Source organism: Equus quagga, unplaced genomic scaffold (assembly GCF_021613505.1).
Source record: "Equus quagga isolate Etosha38 unplaced genomic scaffold, UCLA_HA_Equagga_1.0 1100_RagTag, whole genome shotgun sequence".
Lineage (NCBI taxonomy): Eukaryota > Metazoa > Chordata > Mammalia > Perissodactyla > Equidae > Equus > Equus quagga.
The window spans coordinates 223,310-241,993 of record NW_025795545.1 but is presented as its reverse complement, the minus strand read 5'-3'; the positions used below and the strand labels follow the sequence as shown (position 1 = coordinate 241,993).

The window sequence follows — 18,684 nt, the reverse complement described above, 5'->3', positions numbered from 1 at the left end:
GATGCTCAAGAAGTAACAGAAGATGTGGCAAAAGTCAAGAAAATATGTATCAATAAAATGGAAATATCAATAAAAAGATAGAAAACCTCTTTATCAATAAACCTTCATAAAAAGATAGTGTGTTTTCAGAGCGTGTGTAAAGAGATTCAGATTTAATGACCTGACATTTTTATGTAAAGCCCATCTGAACATCAAGTGTCAGATATTTCTGGATTTAGTGTTTGTGTTTTTTTCTTATATTACTTTACAACAGTTTCTTTCAAATTATGCCTCCTAGTTACTTGCTTCCATATTCCTTTTTAAGAAAGATTGTTCTCTTTAGGGCAGCACTTCTGAGTTGGAATGTTTTATGTGGATGTTATCTTGTCTGTGTTGAATTAAAACTTTTAGTAAATTGATTCGCAACAACCTTGTGCTATTTTCATTAAATTTATCTGCCACACACAAACAATTAAGCTTTTTAATTCATTCCAGTGCCCTCTTGGATTTGAGAATTTCAAATATAAACTGATTCATTGAAAATAAAGGGTTCTTGTTCATGCAATCTATGTCTTTGCTATTAATAAGTGACTTGTTCTTTGCTGTTAGATTGCTATTTTTTTCACTTGATTTCTCTAAAGTGATTGGCCAGGAGAAGCCTCTGAAAATATAGAATTCACTGGAAGGATCATGTCGAAGTTCTCAGTTCTCTAGAGCATGATTCCTCAGTGAATTTAATTTTGAACAATCAACCTTGGGGACAAACTGTTTTAACAACTCAGTGAAGTGATTTGTTGTTCATTGGTGATTAAGTGCCCAGTCACATCTTTCCTTGCCTAAGAGAAGATTTATTCTTGGGTATTAATACTACTATCAAGATGTACAATAACAGCTATTACTTTACGGGACATGAACTACATTAAAACTGTCATATGAATGCTTTAAAAAATATCTAAAACAAAGCCTATTTCTTTTATTATCGAGCTTTCTGCGTTATTGACTAAAAATGCTACCAAAGATTTGTTCCATTAATTTGATTACTTAAGCATAATAATTGGGTTTAAAACTTGATTCTTGATACTTATTCTCCATGACAACTTTCAAAGTTGGTGATTCATCACTCACACAAGCTATATTCTTGATGCCAATCTGGATAATTTCATAATCAAAACTGTAATATGCTTATGAATGGTGAAGAAGATGGTCATGCTTTGTGCAGGTGTAGAGAGAGATATCTGTGTGTGAGAAAGCATTTCTAGCATTTCTAGTGACTATGTGCACCCTGATCTTTCTCTGCAGTCACACCTGGATTCATTTGGTGGCAGTCCTGACTTATCTCCATCAAACTAAACTGTCATCTTCCCAGACAAATGATAGAATTTTAGAAGCTTGGATTTAGAACAGGCGACCGAAGAGGAAATAGAAAACCCAGGCAACGTATTCACAAAAACTCTTCACTGCTATGAGAATAGACCAAAGCAGACTTAGTTGGAATGAACTATGGATCTTTCTTGAGAAGCAGGTTTTGTCATTTGATCCAAAAAATTTTATGCCAGAAGCCCCTAGAATAAGGTAGCACATGCATTTTCTCCATTTTATAGAATATTATCAGAATAATCACAATGGAAATAATTTTCTCCAATATTTTGTATTATAATTGTTTAAATGTATACTGAAATACAGAGAATGCAGAGCAGAACATAGCATATAACATAACATAATACACAATATAACATGGCACATATATGTTCTTTAAAATAGCTTTTTTAGGTTTCTGTATAATATAGAGAATTGAAAAATTATTTATTTTGGATATTAGTATATTGAAGATAGTAATGATTACTATAGCTTTTTATAAATTATTACCTTGTGTATGGTATCTTTAAATGTCCTGGTTATGTGTAGATGTTTTATTTCTGTTGGTAACTTTTTTATTGTGGTAAAACATACGCAACACAGTATTGTGCATTCATCACCGTTATCCATCTGCAGAACTTTTTCATTGTCCCAAACTGAAACTGCACTCACTAAACAGTAACTCCACATTCCCTCCTCCCCTCAGCCCCTGGCGACCACTGTTGTCATTTCTGTCTCTCTGCATATGACCACTCCAAGTACCTTATAAAAGGGATCATAAAATATTTTCCCTTTTGTGCCCGGTTTATTGCACTTATAACAATGTCTTGAAGGTTCGTCCATGTTGTAGCATGTATCAGAATTTACTTCCTTTTTAAGGCTGAATAACTTTTCTTATTGTATGTATATACCACAATTTGTTTACACATTCATTACTTGTTCGACTTTTGGGTTTTTACCCCCTTTTTGCTAATGTGAATGATGCTGCTATGAATATTGGTGCTCAAATATCTGTTTGAGTCTCTGCTTTTTATTTGTCTGTGCATATACTCCAAAAATGCCATTTTGATATGTAAATTAATAGCACTTTATTACAAAGGGAAACTCAAAACAGACCATGTGGAAATGAGTTTGGAGAAGTTTAGATATTTGTTCCATTTATCATTCTGTAATGATACATTATTAGAAAGTGAATTTCAGTGTCTGTGGAAAGAGAATTTATGAATTTTGTTAGATACAAGAAATACAGAATCTTAAAGAAAAGCCAACATCTATTTCTGCCTTTGGGTTAATTATGTGGATATTTTCTCATTTTTAGGGTTTTAAAATTATTGTGAGTGAAACTAGACACATTACATTATGCACTCAGCTGAACTCTCAATTTATAAAAAGGAGATGCCTCAGGTTAAATTTAGTTTTAATGATACATTTCAAAGAGCAGAATGAAATATGGAGAAAGACAGACAAGGAAATTCCCACAGTAATGAGAATGGTGAAGAAGGAACAGCTTCTATAACCGTATACAGTAATGACCCCGTCAACCCACCTACTTCTCAGGGAATGCTCCTATGGGTAATCAGAGAAAAGAGTGGACTTTGGAGAAATTCATGTAAAACTAATTGTAGAGATGCGGCACTAAAGTAATATGGGGAAGCAAATAATAGTTAATAATATCTTGAATTTATTTAGTGCTTATTAGTCAGACAATTTTTGGAGAGCATTATTTGAATTATCATATTTAATCCTTAAAACCATCCTATGTGTGAGGTGCTATTATAAGTCTCATTATACAGATGATGTTGAGTAATTCAACCAAAGTCCACAGAGTTGGTAAGTATAGATTATGAGGCTCAAATTCCGAATCAGAATTTAGAACATTAAGTCTCAAAAAGTGCACTGTGCTGGTGTCCCAGTCCACCTGTGCAAAATTACAAAACAAACCTGAGAAAGTTATCTACGAGATAGGCAGTCTATTCTCTCAGATTGCTGTTTGTGTCTGTATTTGTCCTCAAAGTCTATTCAACCACATTCAGGTTTTACAGGTAGAACTTTTCCTTTACTAAGAAGAAATTAACCTGGAAATTTATATTTCTTTACAATTTATCCTTTTAAAAAGACTGAATCAGCTGACTAAATGTTTATTAGCACCTCAGAACTTTTCTGCATCATTTTTTATGGTTGTTGCTCAATCATTTTTAAAAAAGCTGTTGCTTAGATGTGATACAGGTTTTACTATACAGACAGGTAAATAGAAACTTCTTTAGGCGTTGTGATCATATGTTTTAAAAGGATCTGGACTAAAACTCAAAATATGAGAATCTATAATTTCCAATATCCTGTTGAGTGAAAGTATTTCCCAGTATTTTACACCTAGAAAACCATATAAGTGGTCTGTTTTTCTGCCTTAAGTTGTTAAATTTGACGTAGTTTAGATACGCTTAATTTATCTTATTTTAGTTGTCATTGTGGGATACTTACCATGGATTTACATTTTTTGAGCATTCCTTATGATTTATTTTTTCTCACTGAATATGTTCAGAAATTTGAGGGGCCAGGCCAGTAGTGCAGTGGTTAAGTTCTCACCTTCTACTTTAGTGGCCCAGGGTTCACCGGTTTGGATCCCAGGTGTGGACATGGCACTGCTTGGCAAAAGCCATGCTGTGGTAGGCATCCAAAATATAAAGTAGAGGAAGATGGGCACAGATGTTAGCTCAGGGCCACTCTTCCTAAGCAAAAAGGGGAGGATTGGCAGCAGATGTTAGCTGAGGGGTAATCTTCCTAAAAAAAATAAAAATAAAAGAAATTTGAAGAATCTCATGAATATTTGAATCAGATATATTTATTTTTAATAAAACAAAGTATGGGCAAAGTGCAGAAATTTGTATCAGTGCAAGTCAAATTAATAATTTTCAATAGTTTAGAGTAATAATTAGGCTCATAAGAACATTTTTAAGTCAAATATTTATTAATCACTTAAAATGTATTAGACACGTTCATAGATTCTGGAGACTATAATCATTAATAAGATACGTTTACTAACTTGACAACAGATGATACTGGACAACACAGCTATAAACAAATAAATGTTGTAAGGACTCAACAGGTCAAGGGATTAGACCCTCCTAGTGGAAGCTATCTATTGAATGCTCAGACTACTCCTATAAATCGCAACTATTTATTTTCCATTGTGTATGCTGTTTAACTCTATAATTGTGAGTGAAGATTTTTAATTATGTGTATATGTAATGAACTGCCAGAAGCCCTGAAGATGGAACTTTTTGTTTAGGTAGCTGATCTTCTCTACTGGTATATCTTAAAGCTTGGAAATTTATTTACTCATTTTTCTTTGATTTGTAAGTATAAGATTCTGAAAGGCAAGCACTGGTACTGATGCTGAGTTATCCTTCAGGCCACATCCGGATTCACACATCAGGAAACCTGAAATTTCCTCTATTTCCAATTCATTCAGGCCCCCCCAAACCAAACTGCCTCTCAATTTCATAGCAAATTTCATTCAGTGTACGGTCTTTGTTGGTTTCTCTCTGCCTTTTATCTATTATCTCTTATTTTCTCTCATCTACGATTTTCTCTCTCTGATGTTTGAATAAAAATTTGCCTAATTTCGTGAAGGATAGAAGAGTCTCTTTCTCTTTACAAAGCATCATTTACAAATGTGGACACTGAAACAGAGCACATTTAAAATAATTCTGCCAATATGAATCTCAAGCAAACATCGCTTTCATTGGACTTTCTTGGCTGTGGAGAATTTAATAAATTTATCTCTGCTCAGTTGCTTTCTTATTAGAGTTGATATTCAGTTTAATGTAATAAAATTCAATACGCATATAATGAGCACTCACACTATGACCTGTTTTATTGTTGTGGGTGACTTATTCCTTGAGTCTTGATGCTCATAGTAAAGTAACTGAGAAAGGCAGTTACCTAAACTTCAGCTATAATTTTATGCTCCAGGCACTAGGTATTACTTTATGTAAATATATGAATGAAGTTATTAGAGATGCCATTGTTTTTAAGGAGGATCTCAGAAGTCAATAAAAGTTTAATGAAAAAAAGAAATTATAATAATGTCAAAAATGTCATCTTTCTGAAAGAGATTTTGGAGAAAGTAGCTTTGTGTTGTTTGGTGGATCATCTCACAGACATGCCCACTTGGGTATATCTTCCAGTTAGATTACTGAAGTCTCACCAGTGTAGTTGATTGTGAAAAGGAATGGAGTAATTTGGAGAGATTCCAAACTCTCATTTTCTAAAGAATTACTCTGTGTGAGACTCTTTGGAGCAAATATTGTTGACAAAGTCATCGCAATTTTGACGCAAAGTTTGTGATCCTCTTAAATTAATTACTGATACTTTTGCTTGCAGCTCCTGATACCCAAGTTCAACACCTTCAGAAGAACACATGGAATATAGTAATAATGTGACTGAGTTTGTCCTGCTAGGGCTCACACAGAGCCCTGAGGGGCAAAAAGTTCTGTTTGTTGCATTCTTACTCATCTACATTGTGACAGTTGTGGGCAATCTGCTCATCATTGTAACCATCATTGCCAGCCAATCACTGGGTGCCCCCATGTACTTATTTCTGGCTTATTTATCATTTATTGATACGGTCTATTCTACTGCCATTGCTCCCAAAATGATTGTAGACTTAGTTTATGAGAAAAAGACTATTTCCTTCCATGCTTGTATGACTCCAGTCTTTATAGATCATTTATTCTCTGGTGCTGAAGTCATTCTTTTGGTGGTGATGGCCTATGACCGATATGTAGCTATCTGTAAACCTCTTCATTATTTGATCATCATGAATCAGCAGGTTTGCGTTGTCATGCTGCTGGTGACCTGGACTGGAGGATTTCTGCACTCATTGGTTCAATTTCTCTGTATTTATCAGCTCCCTTTCTGTGGCCCTAACGTCATTGACAACTTCGTGTGTGATATGTACCCCTTATTGAAACTTGCTTGCACCAATACCTACCTCGTTGGATGTTCTATGATAGCTAACGGAGGGGCAATTTGCACTGTCATCTTCTTCATTCTCCTAGTTTCCTATGGGGTCATATTATACTCCCTTAAGACTCAGGGTTTGGAAGGGAAATCCAAAGCCTTCTACACCTGTGCATCCCATATGACTGTGGTCATTTTATTCTTTGTTCCCTGTATCTTCCTGTATGCAAGGCCCAATTCCACTTTTCCCATTGATAAATCCATGACTCTGGTATTAACATTCATAACTCCCATGTTGAACCCCTTAATCTATACCCTGAGAAATGCAGAAATGAAAAATGCCATGAGAAAACTTTGGAGCAAAAATGTGACTTTAGTTGGAAGAAGGCTGTATCCCTCATGCATAACATAATATCCATTATTTCACAGAAGCATGGAATACTTTCACTACCAGTAATCATATCTAAAAATAACTTCCTTTTGGTCATTTAGCTTATTTATTCTGAAACAGTCATATAAATTATTCTTATCTAAGTGGAATATGTTATAGCCCTTAGAGAGCAAGAGAATTGCATAATTTAATCTCATACAGGTAATCACATTGTATTAAGATTCTTTAGTGGACAAGAAGGTTTTGGTTTTATTTCAGGTTCTTGTTTGTGGGATACAGTATCTTCCTGGTACATAAATGTGACCAAATGGAACTTGTTCCCTTTTTTCCAAAAAGAGTAAAATTTTAAAATTTAAAAATGAGGTTGCTAAAAAATGTTAATTAGCTGTAAAAATAAATATCTTGATTAAACTAATTTATTTAAAATTTCACAGTACATATTCACAGCCGAGGATAAATCCATGAGAAATGAATTTTACACTGTGATGGTAGCATGTGGTTGATTTTGTATGTTCTGATCTTGTTTTGGACTGAAAAATCAAATTGTTCAACCCCATTTTGTACGTCTAGATCAATTGGCCTTCTCTAATAGTTGAAAAACATATTTAAGTAATTCATCTCACAGTAGAGACTCAGAGTCTGCCTACATTCAATCAAATTCTCCGGCTACACTTTTTTTTAATGCAATGCATGTTTAACATTTTGGGAACAGATTCTTTTGTTTTACATAGGAATGCTTTTTTTCATTTTCTGTAAAATATATGTTCTTGACCTAAGTCATAAATCAAAGGTGTCTTCTCTGTTCACAATTTCTCTATAGCAGTTTTGGGGATAAAATACTGTATTATGTATATCATACTTTTAAGGCCTTGGCGTTGCATGCTTCTTCTTAGAATTCACCCTGAAAAATAGATACTTAGGTATAAAATATGCATCTTTTTTGCACTTTATGATCAGATTCATTTTGTGTGCCTAGCAATAGTAAAACCTCCACTTAGTTAACACATATTGAATAAATGCCAGTCTTGAAGTTTCATTTATTTTTCAGTGAAGGAAATATAAAGTACTCTAGATCATTTAATCAGAAAGAAATCCAACACAGTGAATTAAATAATTCAAAATTATCATAATTGGAGGAGCTGACATCTTGATGCTGGAGTGAGCATGGTTGAGATCAAGGATTCACCGCCTAAACTATGATGCAGAAATGAGGATGCTGGACTCAAGATGAAAGATGTCTTCATGTACTTCTCAAAGTCTTTCCATTCCCTGAGTTTGTAAAGATAATCTCCTTTAAAAGTTTTACTTTTTCTTCTCATTTACATCTTTACCCCACATAGGATATAAATATTCAGGTGTGGTGTGAGATGTAAGTACATTTTCCTTTCTTATTATAAGGATAAATAATTTTCCCAGTACTTTCATTGAATAAATATTCTGTTTCCCAATACCCTGCAATACCACAACTTTCATATACAAAATTGTGTATTTCTATGATTCTATTTCTTAGCTTTCCATTTCATTCAATTAGTGCTAGCCAATACTTCAGCATCTAAATTACTGCAATATTTCAGATATTACTGCAGTACTAAAAATCACTCCAGAATTTAGTGACTTAAAATACCAACATTTACTTTATCATTTCAGATGGTTTTAGTAGGTTGGAAATTTGATCAGTTCAGCTGGGTACTTCTGGCTCATTATCTTTCATGAAGTTGCAGTCAAAAATTGCCTGAGGCTGAAGTCATTTAACAAATTTATTTACATAAATATATCTGGTACTAGGCTTGAAAGTCTTGAACAGTGGCGACTGGACTAGCTGATACTCCTTGAGATCATGAGGGCGGGGCCATAATTCAATAGAACTGGTGTCCTCCTAAGAAAAGGAAGGGACACCAGAGCTCTCTTGCATGTGTGTGCACAGAGGAAAGGCCATGTGAGGACAGAGTGAGAAGGTGGTCATCTACAAGATAGGAGAAGAGGCCTCACCAGAAACCCACCCTGCTGTCACCTTGATCTTGTACTTTTAGCATCTATAACTGTGAGAAAATAAATGTCTGTGGTTTAAGCTACCCAGTCTGGAGTATTTTGTTATGGCAGCCCAAGCAGGCTAATATGATGATGATGATGATAAAAAACATAATCTGATTTTGGAGCAGAGGCCTGAATTGAATCACCAGCTTTCAATTCTGGAAAATCATAGCTTTTCATCCAATCAACAGATGTGAATAATTTCCGAATCCAGATAATTTTGGATGAAAGAGCCATCAGCTATCCTTGAATAAGTACTCTGTGGCATCACCAGAAATATATGGTGTAAATAATAAACTAAATTTTCTCTGAGGGGTCTGAGATCCTTTACCAGGGCAACTGTGTACTGGGCAAAGAGAAATACTCAAATCTTTCTGGAGATTACTGGGAATAGGTTCTAAACTAATGCTCATTCATGGGTGGCAGAATGTCACTATTGTGCACTGGTCAAAAAGTAGAGGGAAGGTGAAAGAATATTAGCCCAAAGCTGTCACACTGGGCCAGTTCTGCCTCTACAGTTAGACTAAATCTATTCTACAGGAGGCATAAATTTCCATAGTGTGTTCCTGATCACTGGAGTAAAGTTATCATGGTATGAAGGACGGAGTAGAAGTATTTAGAACTAGTCTTCCTTTCCAAAATAGTAAGCAAGAAGCAACACCATATACTTGGGCTACCAGAAAGATTTGACAGATGCAGACAGTGAGTCTTAACACACTCCCGTTTAACTTACTTGTTTGGGAATAAAATAGGCTAAATCTGAGTGGAAAATGAAAGCTTAAAAAATTATGTATCATAATCGTAACATTTTGTGATTTGCCTTTATATGAGAAAATCCTATAGGAGAGAGTCAAAGGCTATATTTGATTATGATCTTTCAGCATCGTCATTTCCCAAGCCAGGTCTCACTTGGAGAACAATGAGGTTCATTGAAGTAATTATATAGATCAATTAGGCAAACAAAACAACGTGTTTTGTTTGAATTATTGTTTCACAAGTGATAATTCCAGCTATTCCATGTAGGAAAAAGATAAACAATTTGAGAGTTAGGAAATCTAAATTCTTATCCTTAATTTGTCACCATCTGAATGTGCAATTTAAGGAATGTTTCTGTCTTTTCCTGGGTCTCAATTTCTTCATATGAAAAATAAAAAGAATGAATAAGATACTCTTTACTAATCCATTTAATTCTCAATAACTAAGGTTTTAAAATTTATTTAATTATAGATCAAACTATGGCTTCCATGTACTGGAGTTCCCAGAATATTCTCATCATAATATAATTTAAAATCCAGCATTAGTATTCTAGTTCAATTGAAATATGGTTCAACACTTTCCAGAGACTTCTGATATTGGAAAGCTTTTAAATTACTCAGAGAACACTGGAAGCAAAAGAGCAGAAACTGGTTTTTAGTTTTACCACTTACCAGTTACACTATCCTGGATAAGTGAAATAAACCATTCTAAGACTCAGTTTTTCTATCTATGAATTGAGAATAATGTATTAATTTCATAGGGTTATATGAGATTGAATACGAAAGAAGATTGCCAATAGTATAAACTCAATATGAGATGCTTCCTTTTAATAGTGAATTTAGGACAGATTAGAAATGGACAGGGATTGTAATATGTCACTAACTGACTTCACAAAGTAAAAACATAAATAATAATAATTCTAAATTCTACAAGAGGAGACATGTGAAACTCTCAGAGGAAGAAGTGGACATATTTCAAATCCCCAAGAGTTTTTTGAATCCATTTATTAATGACTCCAGGAGTTAGAATGACAAACAGTCTTTTTAAAGCCTTTGTTGAAAGATGGATGTTAAAGAAGGATCATGCTAACTACCTCACTAAGTGTTTATGTGGGAGGTAACGTGGGGCCAAGTTCAAGATCAAGAGTTGAGTCCAGACAGACTTGAATTATATCCTCATGTCTTCTCCTCACTAACTGTATGTCCATGGGCCCAAGGCTTAACTCTCTTTGTCTCAACTTTTCATATCTGTAACATGGAAGGAGCAACCTTTCAAACACATATAATTCTTTTTTGACAAATATTAAGTGAAATAATTTATGTAAACTTCCTTGCACAATGCCTCTCATATATGAAGCAGTCTATATTAGTTTGGATCAATGCTTATAATAATAATGGCTAACTTTCACACAGAAATCTATAATTTATAAAATAATTAACATGTCTTAAGAGGAAAGTGGGCTTAATTTCCTTAGTCTTAATTATCTCAGAACTTTAATGTTTCTGACACAACAGAAATGGAAATAGAGATGAGAAAGAACTATTAGAAGATTTAGAACAGTATTAAAATTTCCTTAAAAAATCTTTTCTAAAATTAGAATAATATATAATCATCATAGAAAAATATAAAATACAGATAAGTAAGAAGAGAAGTATATTACTTTCAGCATTACAATAAACCTATAAAATAGTACAGTTTTGCTGTATTAACTTTCTGGATTTTTCCATGTGTACTTTTGCATAATTGTGCCTAAATTTTTCCAAAAAACGTGCAACATTTAACAATATAGTAAATGAACATATTTATACCAGATTGAAAGATTTTGGAGAAATGTTTCTTTAATTCCTGAAGGCAAAAAGGGGATGCCTTATTTAATTGCACTGAAATGGCTTAGAGCTTTTGTACTAATAGACTGTTTTGTAGACCTTTTCTTTCTTAACTCATAGATAGCTTGGTTTTTAACGAAGGAGAGCATTGCTGGCAGAAGTGCTCTTGGTTGTTCCGCTTGTTTTATTGTGTGAGCGAGGTCAGTAAAAACACCATGGTTATTGGTGGAAGATGTGGCTTCTCGTATCACATTTGAAAGCAATCAAACATAAAGACTTCTCTCTCTCCAAGAGTTGTGATAATCTTACTTGATAAAATACAGGAAATTATTGGAGCCTCACTGTTTCCAAATTCTTAATCTCTTTGCACAAGAAATAGCACTCATTTGCTTTCTGAAGTGATGGGAAATTCAGGTGGTTCTCTCAAGATCAGACATTTGGAATTCTACTCCCTACTTTAACAGTTCACTTAATCTTCAGTTCAAAATATTGAAGTGTCTATCTCAGCATGCTAGTCACAAGGACATGATCCAGAGTTACATCATCCTGGGCATCTGAATTCGATTATATGGCCTTTCTATATATCTTGAGTACATATCTCTGACTCTCAATGTTTTCTCTCTTTTTCATTAGGATATTTGTTGTACATATCACAGACTGGGTGCTCTTTGAGAGCAGGACCATATCTCTGCATCATTCCTTGTAGAAGACTTCCTGTCCCTTACACACATTAGGGGCTGAATACACGGTTGTTGAATTAGCATGTGAATCAATGAAAGTTTGGACAGTAAGAAAATGAATTAATGGATGAATGAATGAATAATGGGTTCTAAGAAATAAGGAATGATTTTCATAAAAGGAACAATTGGTTTTTATCTGGTTGTGATAGTACCGCAACTATAGCTTACTTGATAACTTCTCTCTTAATTCTCCAGAATGTTTAGTGCAAGCCAGAGACCAAAGCAGCCATGTTTGCAAGAGAGAAAACATTGAATTTTTTTAACTGGATATTCTCTCTTTGGCTCACAATGAAACAAATTGCTTCCTTGCCTTGTCTGACATATGGTGATAATGCCTGTTAACATACTTTTGTTTTTCAGCCTGAAGACTGAAAAAAAGGAGGATTATTAAGTCCCTGCGGTATAGCCATCCTACTTTCCATATTATTACATCCATCACTGATGGGAACAGAAAAGGATCTTCACTTTTTTTGGCCCTCTTGGTAGCTATGTCTCTACTAGAGGCTAATAAGAATATTCTCACCAGAATTTCTTCAAAAGATAATGTAGCAATATTTTCTGGGGCTCTATGGACAGAAATACAATTTACTCCTCGAGGATACTTTATTATAGTTACAGTAAATCTAGCAAAACAAAATCTAGAGGCATAAGAAGGGAATGGAGAGCAGTGGACAAGCAAAGATTTCTTTTGTGGGGAAGGGAGAGTTCTGAGCAAAAAGGTACAAGAAAAAGGGTTTGAAGGAGAAAGTATCAGAGAAGGACAACACTTATAAGTAAATCTATTTCATGATGTCAGAATAGCACAATTGACATTCATGTTAAAACTGTAATCGTGTGACAAAGACTGTCTCTGTCTAATATCAAAATTAACTAATTCTGATGTGTATGGAGTGTGGGTATAGTTGTGTGTGTGTTAAATAGCTTAAGATAACTTTGCTAAAGAAGTAAAAAAGGATTCATGCTGGGTGGTTAAAAGCCATGCAGATAAGGGATAGACAAACATGTTCTCATTCTTTTTAATAATTCATTGCTTTGGACGGCGTAGATACAGCCTCATAGAAAGAACATGCTAATATTAATAGTCATAGTCTGTGACTGTGACAGTCACATTCAGTAAGGATAATCTACTCTTCTAAAAATATGTAATAAGTATTAAAATATCTGATATTCCAGCTAGTTACTTTGTGTGTAGTTTGTGCCAATTTCTGAGCCAGTAGCGCTCTCCCTCTCAGACACCCTTTAAGTCAATTATCTTCATTGTACAGTAAACAGTCAATAGATTCAAAGTTAAATGCATTTTATAAAATTATTTTTGCTCCTTATTTCAATATATTGCAAGGATTCCAGCTTAATGATTTACACTTAGCAGCTTCTTTACCCTCCCTAAGTCTTAGTTATTTCATGTCTTAAATAAGATCTGTTAAATAAGACACTGATAACAGTGTCAGACTCAATGTTGATATAAAGATTAAATGTGTTTGGCACTTGATAAACACTCAAGGAACTATTGAGTGTTAGTTGTGACATCTAGCTGTGGAATTGTCTCAATAAATGACAGCACTGTCTTCAGGTGATATCTTCCAAAAACTTTGGAGTGATTTGTATTCTTCTCTCTCTTTACATCCACATCAAGTCCATCAGCAAACTCTATTGGATATGTTTTTATAATACATCACCCTCTACTACTACCATCCTGGTCCAAACCACCATCACTTTTCAGCTGGATGGTTACAATAACCTCTAAATTAGTCTGCCTGCTTCTACCCTTGCTCCTCTATAAACTGATCTCCATGTACAGCCAGAACAAGCCACTTGACAGTTAAGTCAGAATCTGCCATTCTTTTGTGAAAAACCTTCAGATGGCAGTACTTGTGAATTAGAATAAAATCATGTCTCTTACAATGATCTGAAATGCTGTACAAGATCTGCCATCAACCAATCCTTATTCATTCCACTCCAGCTACACTGGCCTCCTTTGATGTATTATATCAGCTGTGCTCCATCCTCAAGGACTTTCCTCCTGCTGATCTTCCTATCTGGAACTTTTTCTCCTTAGATATCTTTGTAGCTCCTTCCTAACTTTCTTCAAGTTTAGCTTACGCATTTCCTTCTCCAAAAAGCCATCTCTGACTACCTTATGGAAAATAACACTTCTTCCCAGACTCTATGTACCCTTCAAGTTGCTTTATTTTTCTCACAGCAGTTATCAATATTTGACATAGTATATAATTCTTTTTTTATTTGCTATCTTATGCCTCTACCTACTAGATTGTAAGATCCATGAAAGTAGAGACCTTATCTGGCTTTTTGTTTTGTTTTGCTTGTCAACTGCTATACCCCTATTTCCTAGAGTGCTGGGCATGTAGTAGATAATCAATAAATATTTAGAGGGGCCAGCCTTATGGTATAGCAGTTATGTTCACTGAGCTCCACTTCAGCGGCCTGGGCTTCTCTGGTTCTGATCCCAGGCACGGACCTACGCAGTGCTCATCAAGCCATGCTGTGGCAGGCATCCCATATATAAAGTAGAGGAAGATGAGCACTGATGTGAGCGCAAGGCCAGTCTTCCTCAGCAAAAAGAAGAGGATTGGCAGCAGATGTTAGCTCAGGGCTAATCTTCTTATGCTACCAAAAAAAAAAAAAAAAGCACACACACACTCAAAATTGGAAATGAGCTTATAAATGTATGATTTAATAGAGCATAAAACTCCATTCCATTCCAAAATCCCTCCTCTATATACATACCCTCACACTCAGGCACAAAATGGCCAAATTGACATAATGGGTTCAACATCTTCGTTTTATTTTGATTGATAAGGATCCTAATGTTAGCTAAATCTAAGTGGGAGTGGAATTGAGATGTTCAGAAAAACTTTTTTTTTCCTTTGAGGAAGATTAGCCCTGACATCTGCTGCCAATTCTCCTCTTTTTGCTGAGGAAGACTGGCCCTGGTATAACATCCGTGCCCATCTTCCTCGACTTTATGTGTAGGACGCCTACCATAGCAGGGCTTGCCAAGCAGTGCCATGTCCGCACCTGGGATCCAAACCGGCGAACCCAGGGCTGCAGAAGCAGAACATGCGAATTTAACTGGTACACCACCGAGCCGGCCCCAATAAAAATGTTTTTTAATAACAGTTTGTTTCTATTTGCCTTCAAAGCAATTTTTAAAGGAGATTTTTTAATAAATTAACTAAATAAAAACAAATCTCAAACAAAATAAAACAGAAACATCCATGGTGAAATAACATATGGAGTAAAAATGTCTGGATTTTTATGAGTCTTTTAATTTCTCTCTCTAGAAGATAACAATCTCTATTCTAATATTCAAAGGCCAACGAATTTTTAGAAAATTGAAATCATGACTCTCATACAGATATAAAATGAACACCATAAAAGATTTATTTTTAGCTGATTAATTAAGGAGGAAACTAATAAGATGTTATATTTAGCTTAAAATAGAATTCAATGTACCACACATTGTTCAATCATGGATATACAACAAATTTACGAAGAAATGCAAACATGGGATTATTTATAATGTTCAAAGAAATCAATTGAACTTCCACCAGAAAACACTTATATTTCTATAGACAAGACTTATTTGCATTACCAGTTTTCTACAAATTAATGAGTTGTAAAATAACTCAAAGGTAGTAAAAAGCACAAAACCTATAGGATTATAAAATCCCAAAGAGAGTGCTATAGATAATGTATATATTTCCATTAAAGACATCCAGTATCTTTATAGTACATTTCAAGGTCTTGTACAATATTTTTTCCTGACAGAATTTAAATTTGTTTAGCAGTTATACATCAAAAGAAGTAAAGATGCTTTTCAAATAAAATAAATCTATACAAAGGGAAAACTATTTTTTCACTTATTTTTATTTATTTACAAATAAAAATACAGACTTTCTCCATCCATATAAGTCCTGAAACAGCATATTCTAAACGAGAGATTAAAAAGAGTGTAATTGTGATTATTATCAAGGTATGGATGGGATTAAAGGAAGTTAAAAAGGGATGATAAAATATCCCAAGGCAAAGGACAGTGGAAAGTCATTCCCACAACTAGGCCTGAGAGAGAAGGGGAGAGAGTGGTCACAGGGAACCCAGAGGGTCCACCCAGAAGGGTGTGGCCTCAGTTAAAGGCACATAGTCTTTGACATACGACAGGAAGGGAATAGGATAATAAATACCCTGGCATTCTTTTCTTCTCACCTGCCCTCTAGCATTGAGCTAGTACTACCTGTTGGCCAAAAGTTAAGGGAAACAGACCAGGGGTGACAGCTGCTCAAGGTGGAGAGAGTGAGAATAGAACTGAAGGGGTGAAAGGAGTATATGTAGTTCACAGTCCAACAGTTTATCAATCTTTTTCTATGAAAGAGAGCAAACACTCTTGTTGGAGTTTGCTGCAAAAAGAAAACACAGAGGACATAAGTAAAGAGTCTCCAAACTTATTCACTTAATATTTATTGAATAAATAAATGAATCAGATATTGAAAAAGTACTGAGGATAAAAAGATGAACAAGACAGATACATCCTTACTTCTCTGTGACTTATTTAAAGGAGTTTGAAACTGAAGAGGGGATGAATTAGACGTAATCTGTGTATCAACATTGTCCAAAAACAGAACTGATAGTTGTACAGATGGTTTTATTTTCTTTTGATATTTAAGGAAAAGTATTTAACACCTTTTACTGGCTGAGAGGCAGTCCAGTTTACTGTATGGTGAGCTCCCTGTGCCTGGGATCTTCTCTAGCAAAGGCCGAGTGACCACTTTTCAGAAGATGTTGAAGAAGGATTTCAGCATCCTTGTAGGAAGCTGAACTGGCTTCAAATGTTCACTCTTTTTATAAAATAAAAAAAAAGTAGCTTGTTCTTCTCCTCTGGCGTACCATGAAAGAAAATAGCTTATATTATTAAAATAATTTGGACTTATCTGAAAACCCAAAATATAAAGTTCTCATCATCCTGCTATTGAAAATATTCTCTTTACAGATTAATTCACCACTTCTGAATTTATCATCAGCTTTGAAATGAAGGAAGATGCAATGAATATGACTGAATTCATTATAATGAGTCTTACACAGAATCTTCAGATGCTGAAAATACAGTTTTTGGTGTTACTTATCACCTACATTGTCACTGTTATAGGCAACCTGCTAGTTGTGGGTACTTTCATCTGCAGCCAGACTTTGGATTCCCAGTGTATTTCTTCCTGACCTTCTCATTTTTGATAGATGGATGCTATTCCTCTTCCATAATCCCTAAAATGCTAGCTGATTTGCTCTTGGATTAAAAGCTGTCTCTTTCCATGGCTGCATGACACAGCTCTTTACTCAACATTTCTTAGGAGCTTCACACATTGTCCTTCTTGTGGTCATGGTTTATGACTGCTATGTGGCCATGTGTTGACCCCAGCACTATGTGACCATCATGAACCACCACATATGCTGCCTCCTTGTGGGGGGCGTGTTGGGCAGCGGATTTTCTCTACTCTATTGTACAGATTCTAGTTACTTTTTGGCTACATTCTGTGGCTCCAACATTATAGGTCACTTCATGTATATTTTCCCCTGATACAACTTGCCCGCCCTGACACTTTCCTTATTGGTCTCTTGGCTGCTGCCAATGATGGGGTAATTCCTGAGATTACTTTTGTAATGTTATTGGTATCCTATGTGGTCATCCTGTGCTCCTTGATGACTCACAGCTCGGCAGGAAGGAAAAAGGCCCTCTCTACCTGTGGCTCCTACATCGCAATTGTTGTCCTGTTCTTTGTGCGCTGTGTTTTTACTTAACTGTGACTAGTTCCTACCTTTCCCAAGGATAAGGCCATAACAATAATCTAAATTCTTGTTACTCCCATGTTAAACCCTGTTATTTACACTGAACGGAATACAGAGGTGAAAAATACCTTTAGGAGATTATTAAACAGTAATACAATGTCACATAATAAATGAACCAAGATGAACATTTTATTTCTATCATGATCTTTGCATTTGTTATCTTTTATACCTTAAAGCCCTTCCCATACCTCTCACCTGACACAGCTCCTTTGCAAGGTAGGTATTATTATGATTATTCCTATTTTACAGATGAAATAAAATGAAGTTCAAAAAAGATAAATAACCAGCCCAATGTCAGAGACAGAGCTAGTATTCAGATCTGCATTCTTTTAAATCCAAATCTGATGCTCTTTCAACTACTTCAAATGTTATTGGAACAAAGGCAGCATTTATATCAGAACCTCTCTTGTTTTGTAGCAAATTGAAACATTTTCTATTCTAATTACAGAGCTGTATAAGGTGCCTGCATAAGTAACCAGTTGCTGTTCAAAAAACCATATTGTTTACTGGTGTCTAGAACACTGTGGAAATATAATTTAGAATGAAGATACTTGCCAATATCCCCTTGGCACACAGGTAATATACATAATGTTCAAAATTACATTGGGTTTCTTATTCTGTTGAGGAAAAATTGTCAGTGATTATATAAATTAATTGTATTTAAACATAGGTAAATTTTTTAAGTGTCCTCACATGGTCACAATAACCTTATAAAATTGAAATCTAGTTTTCGTATTTTACAGAAAGAATGGAGGATCTAAAAGTTTAAATAACTAGATCATGGAAG

General features: G+C 34.8%; 1 protein-coding gene across 1 annotated transcript; it reads left to right on the top strand.

Moving 5' to 3' along the window:
* Nucleotides 1–5,743: 5,743 nt before the first annotated feature.
* LOC124232740 (olfactory receptor 4A15-like) lies at nucleotides 5,744–6,709 on the top strand. The gene has a single exon (XM_046649662.1). The coding sequence runs from the start codon at nucleotides 5,756–5,758 to the stop codon at nucleotides 6,707–6,709; it is 954 nt and encodes a 317-aa protein (XP_046505618.1). The 5' UTR covers nucleotides 5,744–5,755.
* Nucleotides 6,710–18,684: the final 11,975 nt, after the last annotated feature.